General features: G+C 44.7%; 1 protein-coding gene across 1 annotated transcript in view; it reads left to right on the top strand.

Moving 5' to 3' along the window:
* The first annotated feature begins 310 nt into the window (after positions 1-310).
* Tmeff1 (transmembrane protein with EGF like and two follistatin like domains 1) overlaps positions 311-18,233 on the top strand; it is an 86,695-nt gene continuing 68,772 nt past the window's right edge. Inside the window, exon 1 of the mRNA XM_052718082.1 lies at positions 311-554. Within this exon, the coding sequence (XP_052574042.1) occupies positions 380-554 (175 nt within the window). The 5' untranslated portion in view covers positions 311-379. The remainder of the gene's footprint in view (positions 555-18,233) is intronic.

The raw sequence follows: 18,233 nt of genomic DNA, 5'->3' as shown, positions 1-18,233 counted from the left end.
GCCCGCGGCTCCGTCACGCGCCCCTCACCGGGCGGGCCGGGGTCTTTGTGACGCGGCGGCGACGGCCGCGCGGACACAAAGGGAAGGCTAGCCTGCGAGCGAGAGGCTGTGCCCGTCCCCGCCCCGCGCATCCCCCCCCCCCCCCGCGCGCGCCCCAGCTCCGTGTCCCCCCACGCGGCGCGCTCCCTGCCCTCGCGCGCCCGCGCCCCTCGCCCGCGCCGGGGTCCCCCAGCGAGGCCGTCCGGAGCGCGGAGGGACGGGGCCTGGCGGGGATGCTGCGAGGCTGCCCCGGGCGGCAGCGCGGCTGCTAGGAGGCGGCGCGGGGCCGGTGCGCCCGGCCTGCCGCTCCCTGCGCTCCCCGCCGTGCGGCCGCGACAGCATGGGCGCCCAGGCGCCGCTCCGGCTACCGGCCGCGCCCCCGCTCGCCGTCTGCGGCTACACGTCGGTGCTTCTGCTCTTCGCCTTCTGCCTGCCCGAGAGCCGCGCGTCCAACCAGCCCGCGGGCGGTGGCGGGGACTGTCCCGGAGGCAGAGGCAAGAGCATCAACTGCTCAGGTAGGGGCGGCGGGCGCCCGCCCCTGGGGCTCCTCCCTTCCGCCGCTCTGGGCCGCGGGAGGACCCGGTGTGGATCGGCGTGCTGGGGAGTCCCGGGAGCCGGGCTGAGGGCAGGACGCGAGTTCGTGGTGCGGGCTTGGGGACCCGCGTTGGGGATGGGGAGTGGCCGTGCGTGAGTCCGTGGGTGTCGAGTGGCCGGGCGAGGGCGGCCCCTGCGGCGTGGGGAGCAGGTGAGGCTCCGCCAGGCGGAGCAGTGATCGTGGGTGTGCTCGGGGAAGCGCGTGTTAAGTGTTGTGAAGCCTCGAGGGAGGGAGGACGGCCAGGCTTCAAGGGGAGTGTGTGTGTGTGTGTGTGTGTGTGTGTGTGTGTGTGTGTGTGTGTGTGTGTGTGTGTGATGGTGATGATCTGGGGGACTGAGGATAAGGGCCTGAGGACTGACCATGTGTTGGGTGGGGGGTTCTTCCTTAGGGCACCCGGGGTCTCCGAGAGGTCATTTGGGTAAAAGGAAGGAGTGGTTATGTTTGTCCTTTGGGTTCAGGGGCGCAGTGGTGCTTGCGCTGTCCACTGTCCACTGTGAATCCGGGCAGTAGGGAGTCCCAGGAGGACCCAGGAAGTGTTTTGTATGTTGTGTATGGACAAAGCCTGGGGCTCAGGTATCCACTCTGGAGTACGTCTTTAGGAGGGAGAGAGTCCAGTAGTGAACCCAGTTTGACAGAGGGAGGGAGCTAGGGAGTCATCTTGAGTGGGATTTGGGTATGAAAGGTAATTAGGTCTCAGAGAGTGCCCTGTGTTGCTAGTGTAACCCCGGGTTAATTAAAGTGGTGTCGAAAGAGAGAGAATGGTACTGTGTGTGTTTTGCAGGGCGGCCTGGAGATTGGCAGCCAGGGGAGCCAGGGAGTGAGTGACCTCTCCCCTCTCTCCGAGGCTGCCTGCCCTCCCACAGCTGTTGGAAACAAAGAGCTTGCTGGGGTTTTAATGGATGACACAGGGGAGGAGGGGGCCGGGCAGTAAAAGTTCCCCCATCCTTTCTGAAGGAGTCCCTGAGGAGCCAGGAGATTCGGGCCCTGGGGCAAGGAGAGACTTCCAGGTTCTCTTTGGGGGAGGGTAGGCGCTCCTGCAGCTGGCCCAGCAGACCTAGTCAGCCAGCCCCTGCTCACTTGGGCTTGCTTCTTCCTCAGCCCAGCACTTGTTCTTTTAACTGGGGTTGAGGTGGGGAGGAGAGTGCACCTGAGAGCCACTGTGAGCCTGCTGGCCTGCCTGCCAGACAGCCTTGTCCCTGGGGCTTCTGGAAGGGGCTTTGTTTATGGGACAGTGATTTAGGGACAAGAGGGTTTATGCTGGCCTGCTGTTTAGGTTTATTTTATTTTATTTTTTAAGGGGGGAAGCCCAAACACCAAACACCTTTTTAGTAATTTTCACATGGTAAGTTTTATGAAGGGGGAGGGGTTTGAGAACTGTTAACAATGGCATATCCATTAAAAGCATTTCCACCCATAAAATCTCTTCTATTTTTCTAATAGCAATTGGGATGAGATAATGCTTTATAGCAAGCAATCAGTCTTTATCCAAGAATATAAGCTGTTTGTAAATCAGAGTGGCTTTTTTGAGGCAGCAAATAATGGTTATCATTTGTAGGTGATCACACTATGTCAAAATATTTTACTTGTGGTGTGTTATGGTTATTTGTGTGTGTGTGTGTGTGTTGTTGACTAACCTCATTTGTCCTTAGCAAAGCATAGTATTTGTTGATGGGTGTTTTTGTGTGCTCTTTCTGATTCTTTAGTGCATAGGTAAGTGTTTAGAAAGGGCACAGGGGACTGGACACTCACGTGGTGTGGGAAAAAGGGGCTCATCTGAAGGCCATAGCCATTGCTGCATAGCTCGCATTTGGGGAAAATTGCTTGTTTTTTCTTAGTTTCTTCAATTAAAACAGACTTGGATTTAACAGCTTCCTTTAGGAATGTTTGTCACTGATGCAAATAAATTAGACTGTTCAAATGTTTTCATGGGATAGTGTATACTTTAATAATAATTCTAGATCTAAAACTAGTTTAACTAAATGATATATGCAGATTCTTTTTTATGAACCAATATTTTATTTTTATTTTATATGTTTTACCTGCATATATGTACATTTCATGCATGCAGAGCCTGAAGAGGCCAGAAGAGGGCAGGAGAAGATGATTCCCCTCAGCTGAGCTATCCACCATGTGGGTGCTGGGAACTGAACTCAGGTCCTCTGCAAGAGCAGCAAGTTCTCCTAATGTCTGGGCCATCTCTCCAGTACATATTGGCAGATTTTTGTTACAACTCTCTGGGATGAAGAAAAGATTCACAAGGGAAATGCACATGTTAGTTGACAAATTTGAGAACTGTAGCAATCTAGTATGGGCACACTATACATATGTGTTAATACAGCTTGAGATTGCACACCCTGGTGTTATCATGTAAACTGAAGTTAACCCAGGATGGATTTGAGCTTTAAAATCTGAATACTGGCCTTGGACTTCCTGTTGTTCTTCTTTGGTCCGTTATTTCAGACTTATGTAATCTTTAATGGAGTCTGAGTCTGTCAGGCTGTGTGTGCTGGGTTACTCAGAGATTTGTGGCATTTGTAAATATGAAGATGAGTCTATGTTTTTTTTTTAATCAAAAGAAGTTATATAGATATGGGAAGGATGGGGTACTGCAGGGTTTTACTGGAAGTTTGTTGAGTGTTGGTTAACCCAACTTTCAAGCTGTGCATCCCCTTAGTTGAGTTTAATAGATTTTCAAGCATTTGGTGTTCAACATTTTCCATCTTGTTAGACTGTGCCATTCTCCATTTTTCCATTCTAGTGGAGAAGCAAATGCCCTATATATAGAACATGCTTTCATAAGGAATTTAAATGCCCCCCCCCCATTCTAGAAAATTCCAGCATCTGGGTCACAAGTTTACCCATAGACAATTTTCTGTATCTGTGTGACCCTCCCCTTTCTTTTTTAAATGGAGGGTGTGTTCTTTAATTTCTGGTCTTCTGGCTTCTTATCAAGATAGTGTAAATATTTAGCAGTATTTTTAAAGTATGGTCTGAAAGTTTTTCTCAGTATCACTGAGCCTGGTTGGTTTGCCCAGGAAATGTATTTTGGAGTGGGCTCTATGTTCCGCGGCTGTTCAGGGTGCATGCCACTTACCTTAGGTGTTCTCCCCTTCCTCAGAGTCCTAAGCTCGGAGCATGCTCCTTTAAGGCGGCCTGTGCGGTCCTGGGGGCATCTTCCCTCAGGGGCAGGCCTTTGCCTGGCTCATCTGTGTGAGCTCTTTTTATTAGTCTCTGCACAGTGCTCCACTCACTCCGGACTTCAGGCTTTAGTGTTTTGTTTTGTTTTTTCTTTGATCTTACATCTTTTTATTTATAGTTACCCTTTAAACATCTAATTTATGAGGAAGCTCTCTGTTTATCCAAAGAGAAAAATTGTAGCCATTATGTGGCATTTGTAAAGATGAACTTAAGCTCAAGAGACTAGATAACCTTAGATAACGGTTCCCCCGACTCGTAATAGGAGCGGGTGGTCCTTTTTGGCTTTGGGGGCTTTATGGGTATTCGGAAAAACACATGAAGCTAAGTATATGAAACATTTCTAGATCAGGGAGTGTGGTTAAAGAGGGAGAAAGCACAGACCAGTAAGTGGCATTCAGTGATAGACAGAAGACAGAGAATTTGAACTGGGTTTAAAAAATGTCAGGAAAGTTAGACGTGGGTCCTCTAGATGGTATGTGGTGTAAGAGCCTTACAAATAGACTGCGCAAATGTCAGGTTAACAGAAGGGCCTTGTCAGTGGTCATTCAGAATCCTGGGGCACAGACAATGAGTTTTCTAGTTAGTGTACTGTTGGAGGTCTCTGATATGAAATATGGTTATTAATTAATTAATTTACTTAGTGAACCTTGAGTGAGTCTGGGTAGTTTACATACCAGATATTAAGGGAAGTATATGAGAGGCCATCCCTACCCTCAGAGTAGTCAGAGTAGGGGTGATGATCCTCTTACAAAATATGTACTGGAAATTCCAACTAGTACATCTGGATCTACCTCTCCCCCTGTCAATAAGCATTTATTGACTACTAACACTAATTAGAATTAAAAAAGTACAGTAAGAATAGTATAGTAACAAAATCGCCACTAATTCTATAACATTTTTTCATCTTGAAAAGAAACCTTCTGCTGTTGACAGCCATCCCCTCTCCCCAGCCACTGGCTGCGACCAGTCTGTGTTGGATCACTGTGGATTTGCTTATTCTGGAACTACAAGGAAGTGGAATCACACCTTATGACATCCTCTGTATCCAACTTCTTTTACTTAATATGGTCTTTTCAACATTCATCCATGTATTAGAACTACATTCCTTTTTAGGGCTGAATAGTATTCTGTCGTATGGATGTGGTAGCATTTGTGCATCCATTCCTGCTGTCTCCATCTCTTGGGGGTACACTGGATGGAGTTGGTGGCTCACATAGTGACTCCTATCTTTTACTTACCGAGGAACTGCAAAACTATGCTCTGAAGTTTCTGTACTCTTTACATTCTCACTGGAACATTCTCGCAATGCATGAGGGTTCCAGTTTCTCCACATGCTCCCTAGCATTTGCGTCTGTCTGTCTGATTACAGCCATCCTGGTGGGTGTGAAATTGTGTGTCTACGTGGTTTTGATTTGCATTTTCTCAATGGCAAATGAGGTTAAACATCTTTACTGGTCATTTGTAAATCTTACTTGGTGAATGGAAATACCTGTTTAAGTCTTCTCCTGGCCTTCGTTTTGACATCTCAAGTTAGCCAATCTCTATACTTAGGAAGGTTCACAACACACGTCCAGGTGATAAAACTCTTCCATCAGCTGCATTTTTACCTGTGTGCCATTTACTTCCCTTGCCTACCAAGAATCAGGTCTGTTTGTTCTCAAACCTGTTTGTACCTACAGTACTTGTGAGTGTAATTTAATAAATGTTCCTCAGATTAAGAAGTACAGATATGAAAAGCTATTTTGTGAAATGCTTAGAAAGACTTGATAAAGGGAAGAGATGGAAAGGATTTGCCTTTGAATGAATTAGATTTGAGATCGAGACAACAGAAACAGTTTTGGATTCCCCAGGAAACATTACAAGTATTTTTCAGACCTCTGCTTTCCCGAAAGGAACACGACATCATAGGTAACTGGATTGTTAGTGTGGTTTATTGAAGAAAACAGGGAACTATTTTCCCCAGAGTCCTATACAGAGAAGAGGTCTGGGTGAGCTGTTGGGAAGTGAACGCGCGTTTATATACTTAAAATGGTTAACACAAAACTATCATTGTTTACTGAAGGTAGATGTTTTTGCATCCAATGTGTTCTGATTATAGTTCCCTTCCCCTTGCACCACCCAGTTCCTCCTCACCTGTCACTCTGGTGTGCCTTCAGAAACGGAGGTCCCCCTGCACAGAATGCCTGGAGGAAGGTTTGCAAACAGAGCTGAGGAATGGCGGTCCTGATTGGTGGGGATTAGGGTGAGGGGCATATGAGTCAGACCTTGACAGGTAGGGGAGGTCACCTGGAAACACTAGGGGCGCTTTTCCCTGGGGCCTTTGCTGTTGCTGTTCCTTTCCTCTGGAACCTTCTGGGCCCAGTCCTGTAGCCCCTCACCCCCTTCAAGTATTTGCCTTCCAACATGGCTGGCTTCAGCCCCTTCTGTAATCTCTCTCCCCTCCCACCCTCTTGTCCATCATGCTGTTTTTCTTCCTTTATAAGTTCCATATCGAAGGTATTTTTGTCTGTTTTATTCACTTAGACCACACTGTCCCTAGAATGGCACCTGACATAGTTCAATTGCCCACTGCATATTTATTTGCAGAATGGTGTAACGATCAAATAAACGTGGCATCTGAGGAGAGCTGGGAGGGGCGTCTCTAGGTTGAGGGAATGGTTCTAGAAAAGGCACAGGATGGGAAAGTGGAGGTGGGATTTCAGGAGGATTGCCTGTGCTGTCCAATAATGATTGCCACTTTAGGAGACAAACCTGGGCAACTGTGAGGGGTTACCTAGGTTAGAGATGCTCCTGGGTACTTGTGGGATTATCTTGATTAGGTTAATTGAGGTAGGAAGACCTGCCCTAAGGAGGGAGGCATCATTTCCTAGAGGAGAAGGAAGCTGAGCACTGGCACTCACTGATCTCTACTTCCAGACTGGAGATGCCTGTAAACAGCTTTTTTTTTTTTTTTTTTCTTGAGACAGGCTTTCTCTGTGTAGTTTTGGTGCCTGTCCTGGATCTTGCTCTGTAGACCAGGCTGGCCTCGAACTCACCGAGATCCGCCTGGCTCTGCCTCCCGAGTGCTGGGATTAAAGGCGTGCACCACCACCACCACCGCCACCCTGCATGAACAGCTCTCGTAAGCCTTTGCTGCCTGAACTTCCACCCCACGATGGACGGAACCCTTGAGCTATCAGCCAGAATAAATCCTTCGTTAAGCTGCTCTGTTGGGTATTTTGTTACAGCCACAAGGACAGGAACTAATCCTCTGCCCTAGATTGTGACGCTGGCACAAGATAGGCGCAGGTGGCCACCATGTCAGTTGCAGGCATTCGAGGCCAGTCCGAAAGGTGGTTCTGAAGACATGGGAGTCTCATGAGGAAGTTCACATGGCCTTGTGGTTTAGAGAGCAAAGCCTGGAATTGGCCAGGAAGACTTGGAGGAGAAATGGGCAGTATGGTAAAAAAAAAAAAAAAAATACATGGAGATTTGAGACACTTGTTCAGCCTATAAGGTGTTTAAAAAAGTTGCATTGGTTGTTAACCGTTGAAATCTGGATTTCGGCCTCCTCTAGACTTGGAGATACCGGCAACTTTGGGCCCTCATTGCCACAATAGCCGCAATGGGTCAGCGAGGATTAAGGCATGGCACCTTCATTGTCCTTCAGCGGCTAGCCTGCTTCCTGTGTGTTGTCTGCCAGAGCCCCTGGATCTCTCCTTCTAGCGATGGATGAGTTGTGGCGCACTTAATGTGGGATCGAGGGCCTGGAGGAGGCCGAGATCTCGGACCCTCCTTCTCATCACCGTCACCAGGTTGGATGGAGATCTGCTTCTGCACTTCCCTGCCTGCACACCCTCCGGCCTGTGTGTGACCTTCCGTGTGCTGTGCGCTGCTCCCTTCACCCCCAAGCTAGCGTCCTCTCCTTACTCTTCCAAAGGAAGGAGTTGATCGTCAGTGGCCAGTGTAGTGTTTTCAGGGAGGCAACAGCTTCACTCGGGATTTTTTTTTCTTCTTGTTCTTAACCCTTTTCTTGAATCCACCTCTTCTTTATCTTTGAAACTTACTCTACTATCTGGTTATAACATTTTCCTTAAAATTCCCTGAAGATAGTCTTATCATATTTATTTTCCCTGCATTTTCTTCATTTCGCTTTGGCACGTCCTCTTTTTACACTTTGCCTTTTCTTTTTTTCCTTCCTTTCTAAATTTGTTACATTCCATTTTTTAAATACTAAGGCATTTATGGTTACATCCCACTTATGGTTATAAAGTATATGAACTTAGGTGTGTTAGTTTGCTTAGTGATTTTGTGTTATGGTCTGAGAATGTGCTGGTGATTTTCTAGGTTTGAGTATATTAAAAGTAGGTGGATATTGACATCATGGTATGAAAACAGATTTTATGAAAGATTTACACTCTAGGAAAAGAAGTTGTCTTCTCAGTTTCCATGTTTAAAAATTCTCAGTTTCAGGAGGGGGAGTCGCAGGAGTGCACCCACATTCTCTAGCTGAGGTCTTACATCTTTCCGTAGTCACCCTCACTTTGTGTATCTGCTATTTTCTTACTGATTTTCCGTTTGTCTGCCCTTCTGTCTCTGTTTTCTTTGTGAACCTAGCTCTGCTAAACTGGCTTCCCATAAAGGGAAAGATTTAATTTAGTTTTTGAAGGTCTGCTTTATTTTTGTTTCTATGTGTGTATGTGCACGTGCATGTAGGTGCCCACAGAAGCCAGAAGAGGGCGTGGTATCCCATGGGGCTGGAGTTACAGGCAGTTGTCAGCCTGTGGATGTGGGTGCTTGGAACTGAACTCCCAGTCCTCTGGAAGAGCAGCATGTGCTCTTAACCTCTGAGCCATTTGCTTCTTCTAATTCCCTCTTTGTAGTAGTCAGTGCATTCGTGTGTGTGTGTGTGTGGTGTGTGTGTGTGTGTGTGTGTGTGTGTGTGTGTGTGTGTGTGTAGCACCATTGTGTCCATGTTCATAGGGACAGTCTGTGTGTGGAGCCAGAGGTGGATGTAGAGCGTCTCCTCAGTCACTTTCTGCCTGAGTGTTGAGACAGGGTCTCTGACCCTGGGGATCACTGGTGAGGCTGTGCTGACTAGGTCTCTGCCTCTCCGTTGCTGTGTTACCGATACCCACCTCCACACCTGGCTGTTAATGGGGGTGCTGAACCCAGGCCTTCATGTTTCCCAACTCTTTATTCACTGAGCCAGCCCCCCAGCCTCCCTATTAGTAAAATATTGAAACCTCCACATATGACATAGGTCTTTCAATAGGAATTTTTGTTATTTTGTTTAGGAAATATACATTAAACCTTATCTCATAATTTGTAGCACTTTTTGCCTTGGTTTATAACTTATACTTTTGTAGGACATTTTAATACCTTTTCTCGGGTTATAATAGCCAACTCTTTCTGGATTTATCTTTTAGTTTTTCTGAGTTGGGATTTGTTTCCCAGTAGGATGTGGATCACTCTGCTCTCATAGGCCTCTAGCCTATTCACACATGACATCATCAGTCAGGATGTGCGTGCTGCTCTTTGCCATTTGTGTTTTTGTGATGCTTGATGGGAAGGAGGACCCTGCAGGCAACGTGCTCTGATACTGACTTACATGCATGAGGCATGGTCTCTCTGTGTAGCCAAGGCTGGACCGATTTCGCCTCCCTGGTACTTGCACCATTATGCCAAGCTATCTCACCCCCCTTTTCTTTTTCTTTTTAAAGTTTATACACAGGTTCTGTTAACATTGTCATCATTTTTGTCTCCCCTAAAAGAAACTTTGTATTTGTTAGTGTTCTTAGAATTTTAGGAAGAAAACCCTGTTCTAGTAAGGAGATGATGAGCAGAGTGACCTTAATTAGCTTGGCGACACTGGGAAATGTAGAGAGAGGTTCAGTGACCTGGGTCTGGCTGTGAGGGGCAGTGGGAGCTTCCCTGTTTTATAGAAATGGCAACCAAAAGGTAAGGATTGGATTAGCATGGCAGTGATGGGTGTCTGACCCACCATCTTCCATCTCTTCAACATTTTTATTTCCCCTTTTCTATTACAGCCAGCCATCTTTATTCAATTTGATATGTGTTATCTTAAATTTTTTCATACATATGTAGATTCTTTAATGGATTAAAAAATTAAATTTCGGCCGGGCGGTGGTGGCGCACGCCTTTAATCCCAGCACTCGGGAGGCAGAGCCAGGCGGATCTCTGTGAGTTCGAGGCCAGCCTGGGCTACCAAGTGAGTCCCAGGAAAGGCGCAAAACTACACAGAGAAACCCTGTCTCGAAAAACCAAAAAAAAAAAAAAAAAAAAAAAAAATTAAATTTCTTTTTAAGTTTGGTGAGGTGGTGACTTCAACCCATTTAAGCTTCTTTAAATATGTAACAGAACTATTTTTATGCGTTACTATTAATTCTGTTATTGGCTTCTCTCTAGAGTGAGATCAGGGGTTTACGAACTTGGCATAGTGCTCTTGTATTTTAGAATTATATGTTTAAGTCATAAACTTTTTTCAGTCTATACCTTTTGTTTGTTAGGTGACTTCATTTATTGTTAAACTTCATTTCTATTCAGATCTATTTTTTTTTTTAAATGGTTAATCATGGCACTCAAGAAACAGAGGCAGGTGGATCTCTATGAGTTTGAGGACAGCTTGGTCAATGTAGCAAATTCCAGGTTAGCTAAAACTACACAGTAAGACCCTATCAAAAAGTTTTCCCTCCTTTAAAGCAGTAAATACCATGCTCTCTCGTGCCAATTTGCAGTCTGTTTTTATATAGATTTTTTTTTTTTGGTCTCTGTGGGTGAGTTCTTGGGTTCTGGCCACCCCCTTTTCTACTTAGTGTTACAGACACTAAGGGACAGAGGTTGGGAATAGAACCAGATGCCAATATTTGTATGTCAGATTTACTAACTTTTGAAAAATGTTTGATGGAGGCAGTACATTAACTGCACTTGAAAAATCCTAAAACATGTATGTAAACAAATGCACTGGCAAAGTAAAATGAGAGTATAACCATGTGTCATTTTTATCCTGCTTTTCTTTTTTTTACTTCATGGTGGGTCTTGGTCTTTTTTTTTTTTTTATGAATTATTTGCTTTCCCTCTCTCTCTCTCTCTCTCTGTCTCTCTCTCTCTCTCTCTCTCTGTCTCTCTCTGTGTGTGTGTGTGTGTGTGTGTGTGTGTGTGTGTGTGTGTGTATGTCTTTGTACCCATGGGGGTCGTATGTGGGTGTCAGATCCCCTGGAGCTGGAGTTACAGATGGTTATGAGCTGCCTGACATGGGTGCTGGAAGCTGAACCCTGGTCCCCTACACAAGCCACAAGTATTCTTAGCCACTGAGTCATCTCTCCAGAGCACTGGTCTTTCACATACTGTAATATCTGTGTCATTTTTTTATCAATCATTTATTTAATTAATTCCTAACAGATGGATACTTTAGGTTGGTGTTTGAAAAGGTGAGCATGTTTTGGTGTTGAGGCACGTGTGGATGGACCTAGCTACTGGGAGGCTGTTGCTGGAGGATCACTCAAGTCTCAGAATTCCAGGACAATCCTGGCAACAACACAAGACCCTGTCAAAACACAACCAAAGACAACAGCAACAACAACAAAAATGTAGCTATGGAAAAGATTTTCCATATATTGTTTTATATTTTGATTTTCTATCATAATTTTCTAGAAATGAAATCGTTTGGTAAGAGGGTAAAACCAAGATTTTAGTATAATGGCCATGAGAGGTTTGCTGGATATTGGCTCATGGTTGGCTCCATGCTCATCTTTCATATCTTTCCCAGCACAGATGCTAACAACAATGAAGTGTCTGATATTACCGTGGCATTTTGCATGTTACATGCTGCTCTAAGGTCCTTCTCTATCTTTAATCCTCTACCAGTATCTTAAGAGAGGCCCTGTCTCCCTTCTGCAGAGTGGTTAATTACTATGATCACACAGCTGATAAGTCAGAAGGTCGGGAGACTGCTGGAGGTGGAACCAGACTAAACGCCACATTGTAGTACTTGTTCGTGCTTGTCTCAGATCTCAATTTAAGTAGCATGATGGTTTAATCTGATTTACGGAAGGGTGATATCTTTCTTGCCACTTAAAACCTGCAGTTGAGTGGGTTTTATATGCCCAATATCATCATTACCTCCTATCCAAGAACATGTCCATCACTTCAGAGAGAAACCTGAGTCACAGTGGTAGTTCTGAACCACCAGTCCCATTAACCCCCCCACTTCCCCTCCTGGCCACAGAGGCATGGTTTCTGTGACTTTCTGTGTTCTGGACATTTTATATAAGCAGAATCTTGAATTATGTGGCCTTTTTGTGTTTGGCTTCTTTCTCTCAGTGTATTTTCAAGGCTTCCCTGTATTATAGCATACAATATTTTTGATTTGAAAAGTAGTATAAGGTCATAAAACTAAAAATAATATTCCAGAAAAACAGACTAATAAAGAAACTCCAGATCTCTCCAAGAAAGAATTGAACTTCATAGATTTCTGTGTGAGCGCACATTCATTTGTGTGTGGCATGGTTCGTTTGTGGAGGTCAGAGGGCAACGTCAGGTGTCGGTCCTCACATTCCACCTTGTTTGAGACCTGGTGTCTTTGCTGTGTTTTCACCGTGTACACCAGGTGAGCTGGCCTTTGAGCTTGCAATTCTCATGTCTCTATCTCCTATCTCAGTGTAGAAGTGCTGGGATGACAGAGGCTTGCACTGTGTGTCTGGTTTTTATGGGCTCAAGGGGTCCAAACTCAGGTCCTCACTTGCATGGCCAGTGCTTTTACATAGTGAGCCATCTTCCCTAGCCCTGAGAAAATTCTTCTATAGACATTACAAAAAATTGGATTAAAAAAAGTTAGTTATTGTACACTTTTGGTGGTACTGGGGATTCGAACCCAGGGCTTTGTGCATGCTAGGTAACTGCACTACCATTGAACTACATGTCTAGTCTGCATGTTGCACATAAAAAAAAAAAGCTTTTAAAAAAGCTAAAGGTATCATGTCAGGAAATGTAGAGATTTGTCATCATTATTTTTAATAAACACCATCATGGATTCACTTTATGCATCTGTGAGATGAAAACACACAAGTTTGCCAAGCTAGTGTCTGTACCCTGGAGATCAGAACCGGGAGGGAAGGAGAGAACATTGCTGGCCAGCATCCTTGGATTTCGGTCCAGCATCCTTGGATTGCGGTCCAGCATCCTTGGCCGGGACTGGGTGTTTTTACTGCTCAGCTTGGGATTCAGGTCTGTTCTCCCATCAGAACCTGCAGCGCTGTCCTCTGTCACCTTGCCTGGAGCATCCTGACACAGGCATTTAGAACTGAAGGAGGCAGTGGGGAAAGATGCGGGTGTGGAGGCGAGGGACTGATAGGATGACAGTGTTGTTTAGCAAAGGGAGTTTGGCAGTAGCGTGCAGGATGCATGAAAAGTACTGGAGACAGATCATTGTATGGCACATGTGCGGATTCTTTCCTTTAAGTATAGCTTAGAGAAGTTGTATTCGTCTCTGCTGTTAACCCATTTTAATATCCATGTAGACTGCATTTGCATTATGGAATACTAAGTTCATTTTCTTTGTCACCATGTCCTGAGAGAAAGATAGAAACTGTAGTAATAATGTTAATTTAGCCAACAAGTTAAAGAAAATTTAATTTCTAGTTCTTATGGTTTGCTGGAACGTGACTTTAACAGTTACATCTATGTCTTGATTTACCCTGACTTATATTTTCAGCCATTGTGTCTTTAGAGGTGCCTCTCAGATGGGTTGGGAGTTGAAGTCACGTCTAGGGAGGGGGCAGATCTTTGCTGTGTACTGTGTCTGCTTGTTGGAGGCACTGATGCTTTGAACATGTTATCTCATTGACTCACAAAGGCCAAGCATGGGAACTTGGCCCTCATTGACCCTCACATTCCTGTTTGCCCATGATGTAGCAAACGGCCTCTGGTTTGATTTGAAATCATATTGAGGCTCCCCGACCATTAAATAACGACTACTATAGAAACCTGAAAAGGGGAACAGTCGTGCATTGTTGAACTGGTGGAAAGCAGTTGCTGTCACCATTTTTTATTTTTTTCCCAACTGGGTTTTCCTGTATGGGTATAAAAATATAATGACATGTAAGTATAGTTTTATGTTCTGTTTTCATTTAAACATTCACATAGTTATTATGAAATATTTGTGTATTATATAAAATAAGTCTTTAAATTGGTATATAATATTCCATGGCTGTACCACACTGTTTCAGATAGGGAATATTGTAAATGTTTAACCTTTCCATATTTTTAATTTTCAGCATAGGTGGGGCCATGGGATTGCTTAGCTGGCAGCTGGGTGCATGTTCCAGAACATTTTTTGGGGGCTGAAACTTCCTATGAGGGGCCGTTGTTTGGGTGGCTGTGCTTTTCTGAAAAGGGATGTTTTCCCTGAATACAAGTAACACATAGACAGTGATTATAAAGCTGTTGAAATTGTGTTTCTGAAGACAAGGTAACATCTTGGAATATGCCTTGTGAGGAATCAGCGGGGACTCAACCAGAGATGGAGGGAAGCTTTCAGTGTTAAGGAGGCCGCAGGAAGCATTCACGTACATGCTTACCCTAGTTCTGCAGCTGGATGAAAACAAGGGGACTGGGCGTTCCGAAGGCTGTGAAAGCTGTGCACGTTTTGAAGTTAGCAGTGTGGTGGAGAATGCTGCCAGGGAGCAAGCCAGAGAGATGGTATGATGGATGGCCAAAGACAGAGTGTTGTTGTATGTGGTAGGAACCCTCTTGCTGTATGCTTCAGTGGGGTTCTGATTTCTTTTTTTTTTTTTTTTGAGAAAGTTTCTTTAAGTGAGGAATCACAAAATGATTCATGAATGTATGGTATATTTTATTTTAAATTGAACATACATACTTATTAAATGATATTTTGAAAACAGGTATGGAATTTTCCCCTGAGAATAGTTTCTTCCTCCTTGAATAAAGCATATTCATAATTAATTACAGATTCCATTTTTCATTCCTTTGAAAAGAAACCTAAAGATTTGTGGATACAGAACTGTAGATGTGAGTCCATTTGTTTTTGAAGTAGCTCATCTTTTAGCTTTCATGGGAACAATTGATCTTCACTTTTATGAGATGTTGAAGCAACAAAATTATAACAATGTGTATGTGGGCTTAACTAGGTTGGGTGGCATTGAAACATAAAGCCATCTTCCTGTGATGGGGGCTGATGTGTTCCTGGCATTCTGCAGAGTGTCTGTAGCCTTGAGGATTTCTTGTGCCATAGACCTTGGGTCTGTAGGCTCCAGAGAATGACATACTTTGATTAATCTCGGTAGTTAAGACTGCCTTGCTCTGGACTTGACAGTATACAATAAAAAAAGGATTGATCAAATGAGAAGTGGTCAGAATTGGAGGATAATAAGGATTATTCTAGAATTGAGGGAAACTGTCATCTGCTGTAGAAGGATCAAGGAAAGAGTTGGAAGGTCATTGAGATGGCTCAGTGGGTAAAGGTGCTTGCTCACAAGCCTATGACACTAGAACCATATGATGGTTGTCCTCTGACCTCCCCATGTGCACTGTGGTATTCCCCTCCACCCCCCACCAAATAAGTAAATGCAAAAAATAAAAAAAGGGAAGACTTAAAAAAAAAAAGCTGTCGTGTCATTAGAATGAAATTTTGTTGACTTTGAAGAAAATGCCTTTATAGGAAGAGAGAGGAAGTATGGTACATGAGGGGCGGAGGAAGCCACTTTTGCCGTAGTTAAGGCCTGGGAACTCTACTTTGAACCTTAACTTGCTATTGAGTTGTATGTAGGTCCCTCTTCTGAAATGGCAAATGTTTCTAGTAGTACGCTAAGATCTTGGAGGTTACTGCTTATGGTGATTGGTGTTGAAGGTTGTGTCTTACTTGTAACTCATGGGATGCATGTGTCCCCAGGATAGCTATGAAGGTGGCCTAGCGTGGTTTATAGATGACATCATGTCACAGTGCTGAAGGGCTGGACACCCTTGTTAGAGAAGAATAAAGTGCAACACCATTGATTTCATTTTCACAGTAGTTTTCAACTGGGAGTGATCTTGTCTCCCCAGGCGACATTTGGTAAAGTCTACAGGCATTTGGCTTGTCACAGCTGGAGTGATCACTGGCATCTAGTAAGTAGAGGCCAGAAATGTCACTCAACACTCCATCAATGCTCAAGATAGTGACTATCAATAATTTCCGCCAAACATCCAGCCCAGATTGAGAAACCCCAAGTTCTGCTGTCACATTAAGGAGTTTACTCCCTTTTGGTTCTCTATGACTGTTAGCTGAACAGATTTTTCCTCTGTGAGCTGGAAAGGTGCTAGCAAAGCCGTATCATTCTGGAGGGATGCGGGGGTCCGGTCCTGGTTTGAACTGTATCCTGAACCTCTGAGTGATGCCAACAGCCTGAGCTTCTGGCAGCGCTTGCTCCTGCGAAGCAGGGTTCCTTGAAATGCTAAGGAGATTGGAGACAGGTTTTTACATGGTGAGAAGTGGATGATGGGCAGATTGGTAACCAGGGCAAAGTGTTTTTGTTTTAAGCCACTCTTCTGAGTGCTTTTTTTGTGTGAAGTATTTTTATTTGGAGAGGTGAGTTTTGAGGATTTTAGTAACAGTGCATCCGTTTTGCTGAACTTCCATTTTGGGCTCAAGAAGGCAGGTGTGTAATCATCGTCACTGACAGTGACCCCTTCTTGCCTGGTATTGTGCAGAATGCCTAAAAAGGACACTCAGAGAGTCCTGTATTGAGTCTGAGGGAAGGCTTTGGTTAGCATGCTCCTTAGGAGGTAGGGACCCAGGAAGTATGGTGCTTTGGACAAATTCATAAATGGATGAGGAAGCCCAAAAGATGTAAGCCTTTTGCTTAGAAATGTTTGTCTTAATTAAGTTTGCATGTAACTGTTGTCATTGGTATCCTATTGAATGGTTTGCACCTGTGGCTTAGCTGCTAAGAAGAGGGCTTGATTCTTTATTTTTATTTATTTATTTATTTATTTATTTATTTATTTATTTATTTATTTTTTTTGGTTTTTCGAGACAGGGTTTCTCTGTGTAGCTTTGCGCCTTTCCAGGAACTCACTTGGTAGTCCAGGCTGGCCTCGAACTCACAGAGATCCGCCTGGCTCTGCCTCCCGAGTGCTGGGATTAAAGGCGTGCGCCACCACCGCCCGGCTTTGATTCTTTATTTTAATGTATGCATTTGTTTATTTCCTACACTCATAATCTAAAGAAGCGGACCCACTGTGGTGTGGTGACCTCGTGACTCTTGGCACCGTCTTTCTTTCTGTATTCATCTCTATGTGTGTACGGTGGCAGCTCTGACTACAGAGCAAGCAAAAACCGGGAGAAGAGAGCCAGGAACCCGAGGCTTTCACAGCCCCAGGTAGAAGGAGCCCAGAACCAGTCTTCTGTAGGTGGAATAGCTTGTAGAAGAGCAAAACAGTTGTATCAATTGTCTTGCCTTAAGTGAAAAAATTTTGAACTTTAATCTGTTTCTATGACCTTGAGGCCTATTTAAGAAAAAGGAAAAGTAACTGCAGCCCACAGGTATGTTTTACACCAATGTAATGCTTGGTGCTTCATAAGGTCGATTCATGCAAGTACTGTTGACTCAGTTCCCTAATTGCCAGCTCTTAGAAGCAATGTGCCGTGGATGCCCTGGCAGAGCAGTGTAACCAAATGACAGGAGAGGCCAGTGAGATGCCACTCGTTTAGCTGTCACTGGACATCGGCGTCTCCTTGGCTCGGTCCAGAAGCCCTGCTCTGAAAACCAGGAAAAGAAAATATTCAGGGATAGGGGGTTGCTGGGGAAGTGGGTCTGTTTGCCAGGGCCGACCTGATCATGATGTAGAGTGCAAGAGACCTCTAGTACTTTTTCCAGAATCCATCAGCCACTGAGCTGCAGCCAGCCGGGGGCTAGCTTCGGCCTTTGACTGCTCTGGCTTACATGCACATGGCCGTGACTCTACTGAGATGGTTTTTAAGACAGACTCTGTTTACTGTTTGTGTGTGTCCGTTTGTGGTTGTGGCTCCAGTTCCCAGTGGGGAGATAGGGAAATGCATCCCAGCGATTCTCACCCAGTCCCACTGGACTTAGCACTAACCTGGAAGGCACACATTGGTCTCTGAGGACGTTTCATGCGCTGCTTCCAGCACAGGGGGGACAGTCTCAGAGCAGAAACAAATTCAGTGGGTGACTGTGCTTCCTATGGTAAAACTAACTCAGTCCTTTAAAAGTTTTCATAGGAGAGAAATTTTAGATCTCCTTAATTTTGTGTTCATAAATGTTCCATGTCTACCTTTTATATGAAGTTTGAGTTAATTTTATAATTCTTTGTAACTAAAATTGCCTAGAATGAATAGTGAGGGTCTAAACTTTATTATTTGTTATCTTTAAAGTTAAGTTGC

Source organism: Peromyscus californicus, unplaced genomic scaffold, assembly GCF_007827085.1.
Source record: "Peromyscus californicus insignis strain IS unplaced genomic scaffold, ASM782708v3 Scaffold_5__1_contigs__length_169319896, whole genome shotgun sequence".
Classification (NCBI taxonomy): Eukaryota; Metazoa; Chordata; class Mammalia; order Rodentia; family Cricetidae; genus Peromyscus; species Peromyscus californicus.
The sequence above is the reverse complement of the archived record's forward strand: the minus strand, read 5'-3'. Positions and strand labels throughout refer to the sequence as shown.